The sequence below is a fragment of the Halictus rubicundus genome, chromosome 9 (assembly GCF_050948215.1).
Source record: "Halictus rubicundus isolate RS-2024b chromosome 9, iyHalRubi1_principal, whole genome shotgun sequence".
In the NCBI taxonomy this organism is placed as follows: Eukaryota; Metazoa; Arthropoda; class Insecta; order Hymenoptera; family Halictidae; genus Halictus; species Halictus rubicundus.
In genome coordinates this window covers 14,471,890-14,489,971 of record NC_135157.1, presented here as the reverse complement: position 1 = coordinate 14,489,971, position 18,082 = coordinate 14,471,890, and the positions used below count along the sequence as shown (strand labels likewise).

The 18,082-nt window shown below is 45.6% G+C and overlaps 1 protein-coding gene across 2 annotated transcripts in view; it reads right to left on the bottom strand.

The window, feature by feature from the left end:
• Shrm (shroom) overlaps positions 1 to 18,082 on the bottom strand; it is a 212,161-nt gene that overhangs the window by 79,288 nt on the left and 114,791 nt on the right. For both annotated transcript variants that reach the window (XM_076793132.1, XM_076793131.1), the window contains exons 2-7: positions 8,562 to 8,936; positions 5,226 to 5,541; positions 3,654 to 3,896; positions 3,137 to 3,291; positions 2,202 to 3,056; positions 190 to 1,893 (exon numbers count right to left, since the gene is read on the bottom strand). In XM_076793132.1, coding sequence (XP_076649247.1) covers positions 190 to 1,893; positions 2,202 to 3,056; positions 3,137 to 3,291; positions 3,654 to 3,896; positions 5,226 to 5,541; positions 8,562 to 8,902 — 3,614 coding nt within the window. In that variant the 5' untranslated portion in view covers positions 8,903 to 8,936. The remainder of the gene's footprint in view (positions 1 to 189; positions 1,894 to 2,201; positions 3,057 to 3,136; positions 3,292 to 3,653; positions 3,897 to 5,225; positions 5,542 to 8,561; positions 8,937 to 18,082) is intronic.

The following is an 18,082-nucleotide window of genomic DNA, read 5'->3' as shown; positions in this document are numbered from 1 at the left end:
TCTAAATTTCCAATAAATTGCTCAGTAACGACAGCAATTTAATTGATAAACCAACATCTCGTCTTCATAAAAGTAACACAATAATTTCTCTTGAAACCAGCACTCACAAGAATATCCTTACAGTTCTATCAATAGGCTCGTTACAAATCTCCCAATCTTCAAACTGTTAACAGAAATGTTAAGACTCACCCTTGAACAGCATGCGGGGGTGCAGGTCTTGGCGGGGGTGGCAGCGACTTCCTCCCAGGGGTGTTCTGTCTAGGTGCAAGCGGCGGCGGTGGCGAACTAGGCGAGCCGGATCCGCTGAATCTCTCGGTAGGACACTGTGGCTGAGGCTTCTGCTTCGGAGCGTCGATATACTTCGGCGGCAAGGCATAGTAGTTCCTCTGCGCGGCATCCCCGTGTCGTTGATGATGGTTACCCACGTACTTCGGCGGCTCGTGATACTTCTGAGGACTCGCCTCCGCAGGGAACATCTTCGAGTTGGCTTCGTAACCCGTCTTCACCGGGCTGCCGATCGAGAACGCGTGACTTGCGCCTTCCAGGTACTTGGAGGAGCTCTTCTGGTTCTCGGGGACAGGTAGATAGTTCGGTCTCGTTGACTGGTTCGCCTGGTTGCCGGAGGAATTTTTGTCGGCGCTCTTGGGCACCTGGGGCTGAGGTCTCTGACCCGAAGAAGACTCCAGTCTCTGGGAGGACTCGTTCCGCAATAAGCCAGAGACGTCGAGTCTGGAGCTGTCCACTCTCATGGACTCCTGTCTGATGATCCTCGGCTCGACAGGCACTTGGGGAGCAGGCCTCTGGTTCCCGGAATCGCTATAACGCTGGGAGATGAGATCAGGGAGCTGTGCCGGGGGTCTTTTAGCAAAGGAGCGTTCTTCGGATATCCTCCTCGCTGGAGTCACTCTTCCGTTCACCATCAGCTTCTGCGTGGAGGGGTATCTCAAGCTGGACCTGCCCGTGGCTACCATCCTGTGAGTGGCGAACCCGGCAGAGACACCGTTCTCGAGAACTAATTCGGATTCCGCGTGCTTCAGAGCTATGGTAGCTCTGACGAACTGATGATCTTGCTCCTGAGGAGTCTTGGTAGGAGAGTTGGGCGATGACTTTCCTGAAGGAGCCGACTTTTCGAGCTCTCGTTTGCTGCCGTGCTTCGACCTTCGCATCGAGTGTCTCTCCAGCTTGTGTCTGTCGCAGGACCTGTCCCTGGCCTTGGGCTCCTCGGGATGATGATTAGGCTTTCTCTGGGGGTCCGTGAAGCAGTCCTCGCTGAGTTCCGGGGGCGGAGGAGGCAGAGGATCGTCGCAATCGTGCACCTCGTTCTCGGTGACAGTCGGGGGTGAAGGTGGAGGCAAGTCTGGGCTAGGAACACGATCATTGTACACGTTCCTCAAGTGAGGTTTCTTGGGCGGCCTCTCTGGGACCCAATCATCAATGGATATAGCTGGGCCAACTATCACTGGACCTAGCAGATCCGTAGACAAACTACCACAGCTGTTGCTGTGCTGATGCTTCGGACTCGGCAAGTCCCCGTTACCCTGATTCTGACTTCTGTTAGCATTCTCCCTCCAGGCACCGCTGGCATAATCGGAAGCAGAACTAGCTCGTCTGGAAGACGATGGTCTGGGACGCGGGGGTGGCTGTGGTGGTGGACTCTGCGGAGCTGGAGCAGTTCCCTGGGCCAGTTGAGGCTCGGACCTCCAGGAAGCTTGATGATGACGCTCGTAGAATGACAGCAGAGCTTTCTTTTGTATAGCTTTCAGCGTTGGGTCGGAGACTCGGTGACGCTTCTCAGGGTCTAGGTAGGTGTAGCGCATTTGCTGCTGTTGCTGCTTCTCCAGCTCGTTTATGCGCTCTGCTACCGACATCTGGGGCGGCTGGGTGGACAGCATCCTGGAAGAAGAGAGGACGATTTAGGCGATTTTAGGAAAAGTTACTCGATCATGAAGCACTGCCTTGTTACTAAAATTTTTATGATCGTGGCTCGTAAAGGATAGTCGTGAATGTTTAATGGTACGACTGAGCTGGACTTAACAATAACATTATGGTTCTGGCATCATGACGAAGAATCTAAAAGCAGTCTTATTTCTCTAACATCATAAACAAAGAATCAGGCTACCACCATCGACCTTATAAATCGCTGAACACGTGTTCCGATTTAAAGTGTAAAATGTAGGTGTTAATGGACTTCGTCTTGCTACCTTGAAGACGGAGATGACTCCTGAGGCTGCGTAGTGCTAACAGGGTACAGTTTCCGCTGGCTCCTCTCTCGATCCAGATACAGCACGCTCTCGGAATGATGTCTCTGCGGAGTCTGGACTCTGGCACTATGAGCAATCAGCTGCTTGCTGCAAGACAGTCCATTAGCCTGGCTAACATCAGACATAGACCCGTGTATAGGATTCCAGGTCTCGGGACTCTGTGGACTCGTCGGCTGACGAATAGGGCTCTGCGGCATCGGCTGAGTCAGCGATCCGTATTTATCGTTCTCAATCCTCATCGATCCATCCCACTCCGAACTGGTCTGCGACTTCTCCAACGATTCCTCGTCGATGTTAGACTCCTGCCACTTACTCTCGCGAACCGTCGACACGTCAGCAACGTTAGTCGAGGAACTACAGTGGCTGATCACTGCAGGCAAGCTAGATCTTCCCTGGATCTGCTTGTTGCGGTCGTTCATGGAGACTTGCCACTTGTCCGGCCATTTTTCGCTGTGTCTGCCCTTGGTGGTCGGAGAGAGTCCGGTGCTGCTGACGTCGCTCATAGAACCTTGCCATTTCTCGTGGCAACCGTTGCTCGATTTTTGAGGCAGGATCCCACCGTTCACGCTGCTCACGTCCGACATCGATCCATGGTGCCAACGGTCTGACGTGCTCTGACGTGCCGGCAGGCCGCTCGAGACGCTCACGTCCGACATCGAACCGTGCCATTTCAGGGTCTCGCTGCTCGACGCACTGCCACTCGAGGTGGTCACCACGCTGTCTCTGCCCTCTCTGGAGGTGTCCTCCCAGGTGGACGTTGGTCGCTGTGCTACTGCCTCGCTGTCTCTTCGCAGTCTGGAAGATAGAGGTTGAAGTTGGATTAATCGTGTATGAGTCGAAGAAGAAGAAACAGCGTTTGCAAGTGGCTGCGGTACCTGTCGAGGAACGGGGTGTTCGTTGTGGAGTCCACGCTGGAAACGTAACTGTGGTAGCCTTCGGATTGTGCGTAACTGGCCTGCTGAGAGTGCTGCACCCTTGTGTATTCCTCGAGACCTGCTTGTGTCAGCGTGGCCTCCCTGTATATATCCACCTGCGTCAACAAAATTTATGTTACGATTAATAGAAAATATACAATGCAACTGCACGCAATATTTAATGTTTTACATAGGAATTCAACTTCATTTCTCGGGGCAGATTCGTGTTACTACATCGTGAACGCGAGAGACTTCGACGCGTGGTAAGACGAGCACTTTCGAGATCAGAGTGTCTGACATATTGTTTATCTAACAGTTCGATTAGAAGGTAAACAAAATTAACGGTGTCTTAATTTTATACTGAACATTTCTACTGTATCCAATTTTTCTAAAATAATTCACGTAGAAATAAGTAGAATGTTTTCGTTGTAAAACAGTTTAGTTCGATTGGGTTTAAACCAAAGTGAGTAGTATTTACCTGGGACACCTGGGGATCCTGATAGCTCCTAACATAAGCCTCCAAATCAGCATGGCTGAGGGTCTGAGCGGTCTGCTGCTCGCGTTCAGGCGGCGATGGGACGACATACTCTTCATCACCCAAAGCCTTACCCTCGCGATCAACACGGGGCCATAATCTCGGCTCCTCCTCCACGTTAGCCCTATTCCGAGACTCGAAAGTCTCCGCTGGGATCTTCTCGCACCGCTCCATGACGGTCTTCAGCTGCAACGAGGAAAATCGTTGTTCCGTCTAAGAGCCATTCGAAGTAACTGTTAGTGGTATACCCTAGTAGCCATCCTAACCGCGTGTACGCCGACTGCGTAATTCCTTACGCAATCGCGCGTGTTCGAGAATCGCCATAATCCGACTCTTAAAGCTAAGTGTTTCGCTTTTTTGCGTGGCTATGCGCGTCGTTCGATTGAAAATCGATTTCAACGGTCTAATTATGCTAACGAAGAAGTCCTGAATCCTGTTCGAAAGAAATCAACGGATTGAATAAAATCGTACTTCGATGTTTTGAAACAGGCCGAGATATCCTTTCCTTGCTTTTCCCTCGAAATTCGCGCACCTCAGGCAAAGTGTTACTGGGTCTCGGTGGACCCCATGCAGCGAACAACAGGGCCCGTGTGTGTTGCCACGAAATTGCTGGCCTACTTCGCCGGCCGGCGACGATTATGTCACCCGCGGAGAGAAAGGAGGGTGCGCGGGTGTGGGAGATTAATTGTGTTCGTCGTTTTAGGGCGCAGCACGATCTTGCCAAGGTTCTGACCTACGTCGGGGCCCGATGCTTAACGCGACACGCTCTCGGGGCCAATTAAACTTCCTGGGCCCGTCGTGAAACCTCGCCCGCCGATTCAAACACGCTGGAAACAGAACGATAACGCCTCTCTCCTTCTTTCTCTTTCTCTCTCTCTCTCTCTCTCTCTCTCTCTCTTTCTCTCTCCCTCTCTCGTGACTCGTTAACACCGTCGAAAGCGCTTCGCCTCCTTGCAAATGAGTTTTCAATTTCGTAACCAACCGCGACGCACGAGTACTCGCCACGCCGACACGTCCACGCGGACGAATTACCTTACAAAACGTAATTGGCACGGTGACGTATCGCTTTCGGAGAAACGCTGAGTGTTTTGCATGCGCTCGGAGGATGAGTCAATGGTCTACCAATAGGAGTGGAGGAGACCGAGAAAGTGGAAGCCGGCAGCTTTTCGTCTATCGGTTTGTTAAAGAAGGCCGTATTTCAAAATTGCAGAGAGAAAAGTGAGCAAAAGAAACAAATACTAAGCTTTCAAATTTCTTCCAGAAATAATCTGATATTAGATAAAACTTGTGACCATCAACGAATCTCTAATTCATCAAATATGACAAAGAGGGGAGGTCAAAATCCAAGGGGATACGCGTTAAAATACCAGCGAACTTTCAGCGAGCACTGTTAAATAAATTGGTCGTAACGATTCGGCTGTTTGCGAAGGTCTAGCGAAGTTCGTGGAAGTTACGGGGCCTTGATATTCGTTTTGGAAGGAAATAATGATGGATAGGAATGAGAATGGACGTTACCTGCTGCGTGAACGCAGGATTGGGCCTCTTCGTGTGCGGTCTGGTGTATTGGGCTGGCTTCTCCTTCGGGTAATTGGTGTGATCGGTCCAGGACTTGGAACGATGGGATCCGCTGTTGTGACCTGCGCCGTGAACGTCCTCGTCAGGGTGTCTCTCCGGCGCGCTGGGCCACGACGGGTATTTCTCGTGGCCAGGCCCATAGCAGACGCCTTTGAGGCTCGACGCGTCTCGGACTGGTGGCGTTGGCGGTGGCGACGCTTCGTCTCTCTCGTTGAGAGGCAGCGTGAAACTGTCAAATCCGACGCTCTCGCTGTACCTGTTGCAACAGAAGAAAATCATCCGTCATTTTCACCCTACGAACCCTCATCCTTCATTCACGCCTCCCACTCTTCATCTTCAAACTTCTGCGCGAAATTCTAATACACCTTTCGTTTATTTAGCACGTTGTCTCTCGTGTCATATGTCTCTTAATGCAAATAAAATTGCACAAACTTTGACAAACACTTGCAAACACTCGTGAATAAAAGTACAATATTCCTTGCTTTTCACGAGTTCACAAACTAATATATGAAATAGATGAATATCAGAATATGACAAAGAAAAATTCTACGCAGGAAGATTCATATCATAAAACTGTTTTCAGAGCTGATAAAATTGGTGCAAACCTGATCCAACTACAGCAAACGCTCGCCAATAAAAGCACAATATTTCCTTTTCATTTTATACGTTCACAAAGTAATTTATAAAATAGATGAACATAAAAATAGGAAGGAGAAAAATGCTACACAGGAAGATTCATATCATAAACTATTTCCAGACCTGAGAAAATCGATGCAAACCTGATCAAACGACAGCAAACGCTCGTCATTAGAAAAACACCATTTCCTGCATTTTATACGTTCACAAAGTAATTTATAAAATAGATGAACATAAAAATAGGACAGAGAAAAATGCTACACAGGAAGATTCATATCATAAACTATTTCCAGACCTGATAAAATTGATGCAAACCTGCTCAAACGACAGCAAACGCTCGTCATTAGAAAAACAACATTTCCTTTTCATTTTATACGTTCACAAAGTAATTTATAAAATAGATGAACATAAAAATAGGACAGAGAAAAATGCTACACAGGAAGATTCATATCATAAACTATTTCCAGACCTGATAAAATTGATGCAAACTTGCTCAAACGACAGCAAACGCTCGTCAATAGAAGCACAACATTTCCTTTTCATTTTATACGCTCACAAAGTAATTTATAAAATAGATGAACATAAAAATAGGACAGAGAAAAATGCTCCACAGGAAGATTCATATCATAAACTATATCCAGAGCTGATCAAATCGTTGCAGACTCGAACAGACGCCTGCAAACACACGCCAAGAAAAAGACACAGCACTTCCTGCATGTGATAAATTCCCGAGGTAATTTATAACATAAATGAACGTGAAAATAAGACGGAGAAAAATGTTGCGAAGCGAGATTGGCCCTGCGAGCCACCCCCGACGCCAACGAAATCACCTGCGCCCTTCCATCAGCAAAAATGCATTTACCCTGGCGGTCTCGGCGCTAACTGTTTCCCCAATTTGTCAACCGAGCTCGCTAATGTCTCGCCGGCACAATCAACAAACAAATATCCCCGTAGCCCATCCGCAATCAATATTCATTAGCAGCGTCGGTACGACGCGAAATGACAGTGTAATTTCGCTTGGCCCCTCTCTCTCTCTCTCTCTCTCTCTCTCTCTCTCTCTCCAGATTAACGTCGGGCAAAATAAGCAAACGCGACCGTCGCGCGTCGGGTCCATTAAAAGTCCCCGGCATCCTAAGCGAATAAATAAGGACTAGCAGAGGCAGGCGAAGTTTTGCCGTTCCCCCGTAATTATACGTCGGGCGATATAGTGTTCGGGAGACGTGGAAGCGATCCCTGGGCGCGACCTCTCGCTAGATTAGCTGAATGAATCACCCGTAAAACGCTATAGCCCGGTAGCTACCGGAGGAACGGGTATTACCCGTGTTCCATCCCGATGTCATTGAACCACTTTATTACCGGGATGCGTGGCCGCCGCATAATTTATGGAATAGTCAACAAGTTCAGCGTAACTGGAATCACGTATAATCAGGCTATAATTGCAACCGTCGTTACCGGAGGTCCAGGGGAAGCATCGCTGGCTGCCGTTGGCGACCTAATCGCGAAATCTAAGTGTGCCGGGACTAATACAGAAAACGTCTAATTGGCTGCCAAACGGTATCTCTTATCTGGCCCCGCAAAAAACCTGCCCGCCGGAGAACCCAACAACCGTGGAAACTTGTCTCTCATTAGCGGAACAATTAATTCCGAAGTAATAGGGGTTGATTCGACGGGTGACCCTCGGTCGCGGAATCGGGCCAACGGCCCAATGTCATAAACACTTGCTGCAACACGGTTGCGAGAATTCCATCTGTTGCAATTCGGAGCATGATTTTATCGCCGAGCGTTGCATTTCTCTCAACTATGTTTACGTTCCAGGTAAAGTGCAGATTGAACGTGTGGGTCGATCGTGTCGTTGCATTAGGATGAAATGCGGTCACGCTGCCGAGAATAGACTGCGGATGTTTATGCAAATATCTGTAACATTTTTGTGTAATATTGTTTTCTGGCGAAGGAGCCGAGGAAATCGGTTGTTTCGTTATTATATTAACGGGAACCTAACGGTGACGAGTCGAATTAACTTATGTTCGTTATAATATTTATTTTTCGTTGTGCTCTGTATACTTGGGCTTCCGAGAAGCTAAATGATTAAATGAAAAAGAGAAACTGTTTGGAAGTCCTAAAGAAAATAATTTACAATTGCATTCTTGAAATGCTACAAACACTCGGACCAGACACTGAAGCAAACTTTTCTCCAGGAATACTGTGATTAAGGGCAATTAAGTTAAACACACATGAAACATCATAGTTCCTGAAGCTTCATTCACTTCTTCCGCAGTCCCCTGCCATTCCACAATAATACAACCCCGTCCATCGCTCTTTACTATCCACAATTAACCGAAGCGACCAATTAACCTCCTTCCAGCCCTCACGGAAACAAAAAAAAACCAAAGACAAAATTAGTACATTACTCATATTTCTTCATCGCAGTGTGCTGTTACAAACTTCGTTCAAAAAATTGATTAGATTCCCTATTAATTCCGCAGTTTAAAAGCCTATTAGACGAACCAATGGGCGACATATTAAAAGGATTCCTAGGGGAATCGATGCTTGCGAGTTCGGCTTAAGAAGAAGCAGAATGAGGAAGAAGAAGAAGAAGAAGAAGAAGAAGAGAGGTGGAGGGTTGATTGGAGGCCTGCGTACCCGCTGTCGTTTTTGTAGCCAGCAGTATTCTTCTTGTGACTCTCGTTGTAACCGGGAGCCGTGGGTTTCTTAGCCTGGTTGCCAGGCTCGTGCTCCTCGGCGGACCTCCTGCCGTCGTTTCTGCGCCTGCTGGTATAGTAATCGTTTGGTAGCGCCGAGCGGGACGGGCTCTGCTTGAGGGCATAGCCTTCCGGAGGATACGACGTGGCACTCTTGAAATTGGTAGGCTCGGCCCCGTGGCCGTGGCTCGCGTACTTGTACGGGCCCGGAGGACAGGAAGGTGGGCCCGGGGCCTCATCCTGGACTCGATATCCTGGCGGCGACGGCTGCAGTTCCGTCATCGTGTAACCGACGTCCCCGCCATCCGGGATACACCTGGAACATCCAGCAAAAACAACCCTGTTAGCTCCGAACGACCCTCTCCGTCGGCGATTAGGCTCGATTAACATCCATTCGATTAAGACGCAACTCTCTTTCTCCTCCTCCTCCTCAAGACAACTTTAATTACGCAACAATCTTGTCGTTATTACGAAGTCATTATTAGACGGATTTCATTAGCAGTGGATCAAATGTGAAATATTAACACTAGGTTTACGGGGCCCGTCAAAATGACGGGTTCTAATATATTTAATTTACAATTGTTAAGTCTCTAAAGATACATCCATGAGAAATTATTCAACAAATTGATTTCTTTGTGTATGTTATTAAAACAAAAATGGCTAAAAATTTGGACAGCACATTCTTGTTTATTTTAGAACGTAATATAAAATAGTCACTTTTAGTGCCCCGTAAACCTAGTGTTAAATTCATTTGTGAAATCTAAAAAGATTTTTCTATTATTTCCAAGTCGTTGAAATTACTAAGAAGAGGAATTAATTAGTCCATATTATTCAACAAATTGATTTCTTTGTGTATGTTATTAAATGAAAATGGCTAAAAATTTGGACAGCACATTCTTGTTTATTTTAGAACGTAATATAAAATAGTCACTTTTAGTGCCCCGTAAACCCAGTGTTAAATCCATTTGTGAAATCTAAAAAGATTTTTCTATTATTTCCAAGTCGTTGAAATTACTAAGAAGAGGAATTAATTAGACCGTTTATCTTGGAATGAATGCAGAGAATTTTTATATCGTACAATGAATTGTAGTGGAAGGGGTTAATTTAATTTGTTTTATGGAAATGGCCGGATCCCGGGATCCACGGTGATCCAGCTGGATCGCGTGCCGGTGCGAACAGCGTTATACTAATCAATTTGTTCGCGGGGAGAAGTACATTGTCCGGGAGTAGGCGCGAGCTGGTAGAATCGAACGCTAGGCGTGTCCGCGTCAAGATAAAATCCGAGGAAACCTCTCACCGGTGCGCCTTGTTTAACCTAACAGCCGCGTTCCGGGCCCGTGCGAACTATAATGAGCCGATGCTAATAGCGACGCCGTTCTATCGGCGTCGATCTATAAACCCGATGCAATCCCATTCCCAAATTACGGCCTAATGATTCGCGAGTACACAGCACAGGCGAGGCCGAGCCTCATTGACACCTTGCTAACAAGGATCGATTGTCTGGTAGGTGGGGCTCGATGTTCCCACGTGTACAACCAGTGGCTGTGCTCGAATTAATTAGAATTAGCTGTTCGAACACCGTGGACAGTTTTGTGCATTTATGTACGAATTTTTCTGGTGTTAAATTTCTTGCAGGAATTTTCTAATTGAGCAATTTTTTTAGCTTGCTCCAGTGCCTCCAGTTTTTATGAACTGAGCTATGCAAAGTTGGAATTGTGTGGAGTGATTTGTGGGAATGAGAATCAACGTGTAACGGTCTGGTTAATTATTTCGTTGGCCGAACTGGGGGATATAATTTTGGTGGATTTTTGTTGGAAATTGGGCACGTAAATTTTATAGATTTTATATAATATTTCATTATTACAATATTACAATAGAAACAGATGACCACATTTACAGCATTTGTAGATTTGTAAATGAATGCCTAAAGATTTACAGTCTAATTCGATACCAGAACGTGATATCCTTTGTACAGTTTTAATCTCGAAAGGATTTTGTTGCAGCACATGTTTAACATCGACCTGACAAAAGGACAATAACAATTCTGAACGGAATGGTGGTTTTAGTAATCCGTTTGGAAGCTGTAGATAATGTTTCGCGTCGCTCGAGGAAAAATTCTGTTCGCCGTTACCGCGGTCTGAAGTCTTAATCACGATCTTAAAAGGATTCTGTTGTAGCGCTCGGTTTAATTGATTTCATGAAAGAACGATAATTTTTAACACAATAGCGGTTTTATTAGGAATCCTGTTCGGACGGACGGATCTCGAAGAATGTAGTAAATGAAATTTTATCTCGGACATATGTTCGGTTCAAATTTTAATAGCCACTCCGGGGAATGCGTATTGCATTGCACGGAAATAGAATTCGAGGAGAGAATGCGGAGTCGTTTCGTTGTTTGCGTGTAATACAGATATGAACGCAGCAGCGGTAGCATGCTGCTCGAGTGATTTCAATGCGTGGTCGAGCGGTGTCGCTCTGGGTTACGCATAGCAAGCGAGCATTCCCCGTACGGCATTAATTCAACCAGTCAGGTATTTTAGTTATCTTTCTTACAGTCATACTTTGTGAACGTAATCGGACCAATTAACCGCTCTAATTTCCAGAAGGCAGACTCGTAAATTTCGGTAGAACAGAAAACCCACGTTAGCTCCTTTTCCATCCAGCGAAATTGATCGGACAAATTGATGCTTCGAAATGTCATAGAACTCTTTTAATACCACTGCTTACTTAACTTTGCTTCGCTGAAATTTCAATGTTCCGTATTACTCCCTTTTCCGTACTTGAATTGTTTATTTAATATTTGCCCAGACCCGATCCTTTGTTTTTCCAGCCAAAAATTGCTATCGACGCTGTTTCGCGAAGCGCTGGAGACGGCAACATGTCGCATTGACCGTCATTTAGTTGGCGAAAGATCTGGGTCATCCTTCTGCTCCCGAAGATTCGCGGTTCGACGAACAATCGGCCATATATCATCGGTTATCACGACGGATCCATTGATGACAGAGATACGGATAGAAGGCTCCGTCCCAGATTCTTCCTTGTTTTGTTCGGTGGCCGTCGTGTCCGAGCACAATCGGCCGTCGTTACAATGACGACGATCAAGATCGATGACGTTTACCACCAACGGAGGAAGAAGAAGGCATCCGAGAGACCGTTTTCTTCCTTTCTTACGGTGGAAACACGTTTCTATGGTCACCGGGTCCGAATGAAATCGTGAAAGGGAGACGGAGGAGAATGTCCCGCGGGCCGGACCTCGTGACGATGTATATTTATGTTTATGCGCATATGCAACCGACATTATGGCGGCTGCTACTTCGGAGGATGCAGTCGCTGGATCCCGAGTTTTTCAGAGGACCGCAAGTTTGTTGGGAGGGGAGCAGATTTCTAGAAAACTTTTGTCAGAGCCATCTAGTTGGAATAATTTTATTAATTTTGTAGGAAGTTGTAATTTGTTTCCAAGCCGTAGAACAATTGCAGGTGTCCTGGAAGGGGAAACAGAGTTTTGGGGAGCTTTAGTAAAATCTTCTACTTTTCAGAAGGTTTTTGGAGCAATTTTCACGACGTTGTGATTTTTTTCCAAGTTATGGAACAATCGTAGGTGTCCTGGAAGGTGAGCCAAATTTTTAGACAGCTTTTATTAGAGTCCACCATTTTTGAGAACGTTTTTAAAGCACTTTTCACAACGTTGTGATTTTTCCCAAGTAATGGAAAAATTGCAGGTGTCCTGGAAGGGGAAACAGAGTTTTAGGGAGCTTTTATTAGAGTCTTATATTTTTCAGAACGTTTTTGGAGCAATTTTCACGACGTTGTGATTTTTTTCCAAGTTATGGAACAATTGTAGGTGTCCTGGAAGGTGAGCCAAATTTTTAGACAGCTTTTATTAGAGTCCACCATTTTTGAGAACGTTTTCAAAGCACTTTTCACGACGTTGTGATTTTTCCCAAGTAATGGAAAAATTGCAGGTGTCCTGGAAAGGGAAACAGAGTTTTAGGGAGCTTTTATTAGAGTCTACATTTTTTCAGAAGGTTTTTGGAGCACTTTTCACGACGTTGTGATTTTTCCCAAGTAATGGAAAAATTGCAGGTGTCCTGGAAAGGGAAACAGAGTTTTAGGGAGCTTTTATTAGAGTCTACATTTTTTCAGAAGGTTTTTGGAGCACTTTTCACGACGTTGTGATTTTTCCCAAGTAATGGCAAAATTGCAGGTGTTCTGGAAGGGGAAGCAGATTTTTAGAAATTTTCTGTAGTGTCCTAAAAAGTGTGGCATATTTCAAAAATTTACTACAGTTACATTCCCTTTTTGGTAGCATAAGGGCTTATTGGGCTGTTATACACTTCTTCAAAGTAAAAATTCAAGAATTTACTGCAAGCGGCCATTGTATTAAAGCCACTTCCGGAGGTGCCTCTCACAGGCTCCTCGACCTTCCTAATTCGCCTGAATCGACGAATAGAAATAATTCGCCAGAAACAGAGCAACCTCGAGAACACAGAGGACGCATTCGACCGTGAGGTCCGCTTGGGAACACCGCGACAACCATACGCGTTTACGAATTCATTTCGAGAGGAGTATAAAAGGGGACAGGGTAGCCGTGAATCGTCCGAATTCCCCCGGTATTATAAAACATCGCGTATTTCAGTCGAAAAAGGCTCGTAACTCTGTCTCCGGCGGGTCTATTCAGGCTGGTTGTTATTATGCAAAACTACGGCGCCGACACGCCCACCATAACGAATCCAATTTAACGCACGCTAAAGATCCGTGAGTTCCTAGTGTGTACCGGTCCGCAGCCGCAGCAGCAGCGTGTGTGCTTTTATGTTCAATTTATTAGTCGTGAAAGCGACTGCTTGGACCGCGAACGGTTTATGGTCGTTCGTGCTTTGTCAAATTCGAGGGTCGCGCCTCCGTTCACCAAAATGGCGGGCGTTGCATCGCTCGTACAATATCGCTAACTTATTACGACTTGTCAACGCGTACCCCTGCCGTATTTATCAACACCCGAGAAAGAGAGAGAGAGAGAGAGACAGCCTGACACTCGCTCATTAGCCTAACCGAGAGCCGGATCGCTGCTAACTCGCGGAACGATCGCTTATTATCGGTTTTTACAGGCCGGGGGCTCATACTCGCGCATACTTTCGCTCGTTACTAAATCGTTCGGGCATTTTGCAACCGTTGAAACCGCGGAATGCGTATGCGATACTTCGCACTGGACGTCTTGCCTTTGTGTCTCGCTACGCGATCCTTGCGATACCCTGCTCTCTCGGCGGATGCTGTTTCGGATCGATTTGTTACGCGCATTTTGAAACTGCCGTCCGGGCGAAGGTTGATCGCGAATGCAGCTGGAAATGCGCTTATACCGGCGCCTTTTTTTGTGGGAAATGTATTGCTGCGGTTTAATGACGTGTAACAACGGCGTTCAATTTTTTCAGCATTTTTAAGGATAATTGATTGGGCTCGTATTAATCTCTGTTCGTGCTGCTACGTTGGACGGATGTGTGGCTGTAATAGATTTTTCGAAGGGTTCCAAACGAGCCAGAACAATTTTTTAGAATCTCCAGGACTTTCAGAAATGTGTCACAGCTTGGAAAAAAATTACAACCAATTATGAAATGGTCGAATAAAATTTTAGTGAAGGAGTAATACGTACGGGCCAGGTAGAAAACGTGAAAAACGTTGCCGGGATCAGTGACAAGAATCGAGGCCAATTATCCTGATGCCTCGGCGAGTCGCATGACAGCGGACAACAAAATATCACGGTGCAGTGGTTCTTAGTAATAGTTTAATAGTAGTTGCAGTAATCGCATTCTACCTGATTCTGTCGGCGCGCACGCAACCCTAAAGCCGGAACGTGTAATTTCAACTGTCGGAACCGTCAAAACTACCAACGAGAGAGTCATTTTCACGTGGAGGGGGGACGTCTGCCGGGATCGATGACTCGTCCGGACTCTCGGGAGAAGCATCATCTTACACAACAAACGGCCGAAAATTTTTCTTCGAACAAAACTCATGATGCAACCGGCCCTTCTCTTCGGAAATTCTCGGCCTTTTCTTCGTGAAAGGAAATTGGTATTTAATTTTGGTAGTTAAATATACCTTTATTATTTAGGTATTTCATTTGTTTCGAAAAATATTTTTCTTGGTAGCAAACAGTTCACCCACACTCGTCTTTTTATTTGAATAAGGTTACAATATTAAATAACGATTCTTTCTAAGGTTACTTAAAGGACTTAAAATTAGGGACGTCAAATCAAAATGAAATTCTAGATAACACAGTCGCTTTCCTTAAATTAAGCATTTATATCTCGTGTAATTTGTGTCAAACAATATCTGTGAAGATCAAAGGCACTTTGCAAAGGTCGAGATAAAGGATAAAGCAGTCGCTATAAATTCTCCGTAAATGAAACAATAATTTGCGAAGATATCAATCTCTTAAAACCGTGCATACTTGATAATCCATAACTGAGAGCGGCCCTTCAGAGAATACTTGAAAAGCTCATCTGCATCCCCGTCCGCACGCGGCACATTACAGCAATGCCTCGAAACCCATCGGAATAACGCGGCAGTAATACGAATAGCTGGATAATATTCCGAAGCGGCGTAGATACGGTGATTGCATGGGATGCAACAAAAATGATGAAACCGATTCGAGTATCCTTGAACCTCTCATCTCGCTGCCATATTCCCCCGTTCGATCGTCAGCAATCTCGGCCGATAGTCTCGCATTATAGAACCCTTAGCAACAGTTTAACAAAAAGAGACGCGCATGCCAAAGTAATAGTGTGGCGGTTTAGTTGAAATCCTGGAAGCCGTTTTCGAGATTACAAACTGAGCAGAGTCGGGATTCCATTGGAACGGCCCGAGACGAACAGAGTCGGATGGCGGTGATCAGTATATAATTTTTTACCCGGTCGGATTCTTCCGTGGAATCGGTGCACATGGCCGCGGTATAGTGGTCGAAACGCGATCGAGGGAACGAGATTACACGCGCGCGCTCGCGAGAACGATCCTCGCGTTTATGAATCGCGTTTCGTCCGGGGGGATGGGGATGGGGAGGGGCGGGAGCGCCGGGGTTGGCTAATAAACTCATCGGAACGGCGCGGAACAGCGCAACAAAACGAACCGGCGTGCACGCGAGCCTAAATTATCAGATCGTTGCCGAGGCCCGACGAAAAACGAGCAACGAATCGGGCCGAGCCTGTCTGAATGAAGCTGGCGAGCGCGTGCGACAAGACTGATCTCAATGGGACGCCGGCGGAGTGCAAAACGCAGCTGCAACGATGCAGTGGGGACAATTCGGTATGGGAATATCCTAGGAAAAAATCTGGGGCGTACGCTGCGCGATCCACGATTCTAAGCATACTTTATTTTCAAGTGTTTGCTATGGAAGGTGTGTGCAACGAGAAGGACACAAAATGCACTAGGAACTAGACAAGACCAAAAGCTTGACTGAATCAGTGAACCATTTTGCTAGTGGGCCATTTTGAGATATTCTGCTGGTGCTTCAATCGATTGTAAAATTCAGGTTTTTACACTAATTTTAACCCTTAGCACTCGAATGGCGACTGTAAGGCGCCACTAAAAATTCCTGTATCATTATTCAAAATATTTTTTACATTATTAAATTTATTTGTATTTCATAAATTACGAAACATTTCAGTACTGTACGAGTAAATTCCACCATTTTCGTACGTATAGCATTAAAAAATATGTATAGAAGGGAAATATTCTTGGTCGGAAAAAAGTTTCGTTTTGGAGTCAAAATGGCTTCGAGTGCAAAGGGTTAAAAGCGACCGATGCCCCATGAGATTGGGAAGAATTTATTTAGGTTTTCCACGGTTTCTGCAGAAATTCATGGGACACCGTACGGAGGAAAATGAGGCTCGGCCTAGCAAATTCCACGGGGATGTCACACACAGCGAGGGTCATTCCCTCGCGCGTCCTGGCCTCGAAACACTATACCGCGCGCGCAAGCCACCGATTCCGCGAACTTATTACACGGCCGCCTAACAAATCCACTGACAGCCGTTCCTCACCGGCCGGGATTCCGACGGTCGCGACCTTGCAATCCGAGTCGGCGCGATAAACCTGTTGGCAGCCAGGTGAGGAAAGACAGAGCGAACAGCGAACAAGGGCGGAACAACCCTCCCTTGTCCCTTGAAGGGACGAGCGCGCGTGCTCCGGCGGATTTATCGCGGCGAAACTCGAGGCGACGAGCGACGGCCTGGCTCGCAATTAACGCTCGTGATTTAGGACCGACCACTTCTGCTACCCGGACCATTTTGCTTCTCCTGCGACGTCTTTTTCTCGGATAATTATTCGGTTAAGTGGCCGCGTTTGTTTCTTTTTTCCAGGATGCAAAGTAACTGCTTGGTTGCGGTTAACACTAGGTTTCCGGGACGAAATTATGTTTTTTAATTTGTGATTGTTGAAATTGTGAATTCTATTCTCTGTATTGATTCAGGTTATGTCCACCCATTGTCGTCCGAGATGCATAGAATCCGCGGTCTATTGTATACGCTCGTTTCTGGGTCGATACTGTTACGACACATTTATTCCTGTGTCTGCTCAGTGATTACGTCTCTGAAAACAGTAGTATGATTCCGGATATAGCATTATCGCATGAATTCGTCTATTAGAAACTCGATCGTGCAGAACAGACGAATTAAATTTAACTATCCAGCCGGACTGCCTCGAAACTAGGAATCATTTTGCGTTGATAGTCATCGTAAATTTGCTGGAAACGAGTTTATTTGGAAATGAATTCGGAACGAATGCATTTAGAACGCACGTTACGTGGTTGTAGCTTATGTCTTAGAAGTCTTGTCAATTACATAAGCGCTGTTTCGAAGTGTAGTAATTATTCGAGTGTGGAACTCTAGGAACCGGTAATCTCCTACGATTGAAACTCGGATTTTCGGCACTTTCTCGCCAAAATCTACAGGATTGCATAAAAAAGAGTTAAAAATTTCTGGTTTCCTGAAGAAAAGTTTAACCGTGTCCGGATCTCTATTAAAAGTTGTATAAGAACCAGCTAAAGAATCTGTATCTAGTTCTTTTTGTATTAAGTTTCAGATTATTCTAATAATTATGTGCCAGAGAACACTCGTTATGTTACAAGGAAATCATGTTAAAATTATAATATTCGGGTCTCTATTAAAAGTTGTATAAGGACCCAACTAAAGAATCTGTATCTAGTTTTTTTCGTATTAAGTTTCAGATTATTCTAATAATTATGTGCCAGAGAACACTCGTTATGTCACAAGTAAATCATGATAAAATTATAATATTCGGGTCTCTATTAAAAGTTGTATAAGAACCAGCTAAAGAATCTGTATCTAGTATTTTTCGTATTAAGTTTCAGATTATTCTAATAATTATGTGCCAGAGAACACTCGTTATGTCACAAGTAAATCATGTTAAAATTATAATATTCGGGTCTCTATTAAAAGTTGTATAAGAACCAGCTAA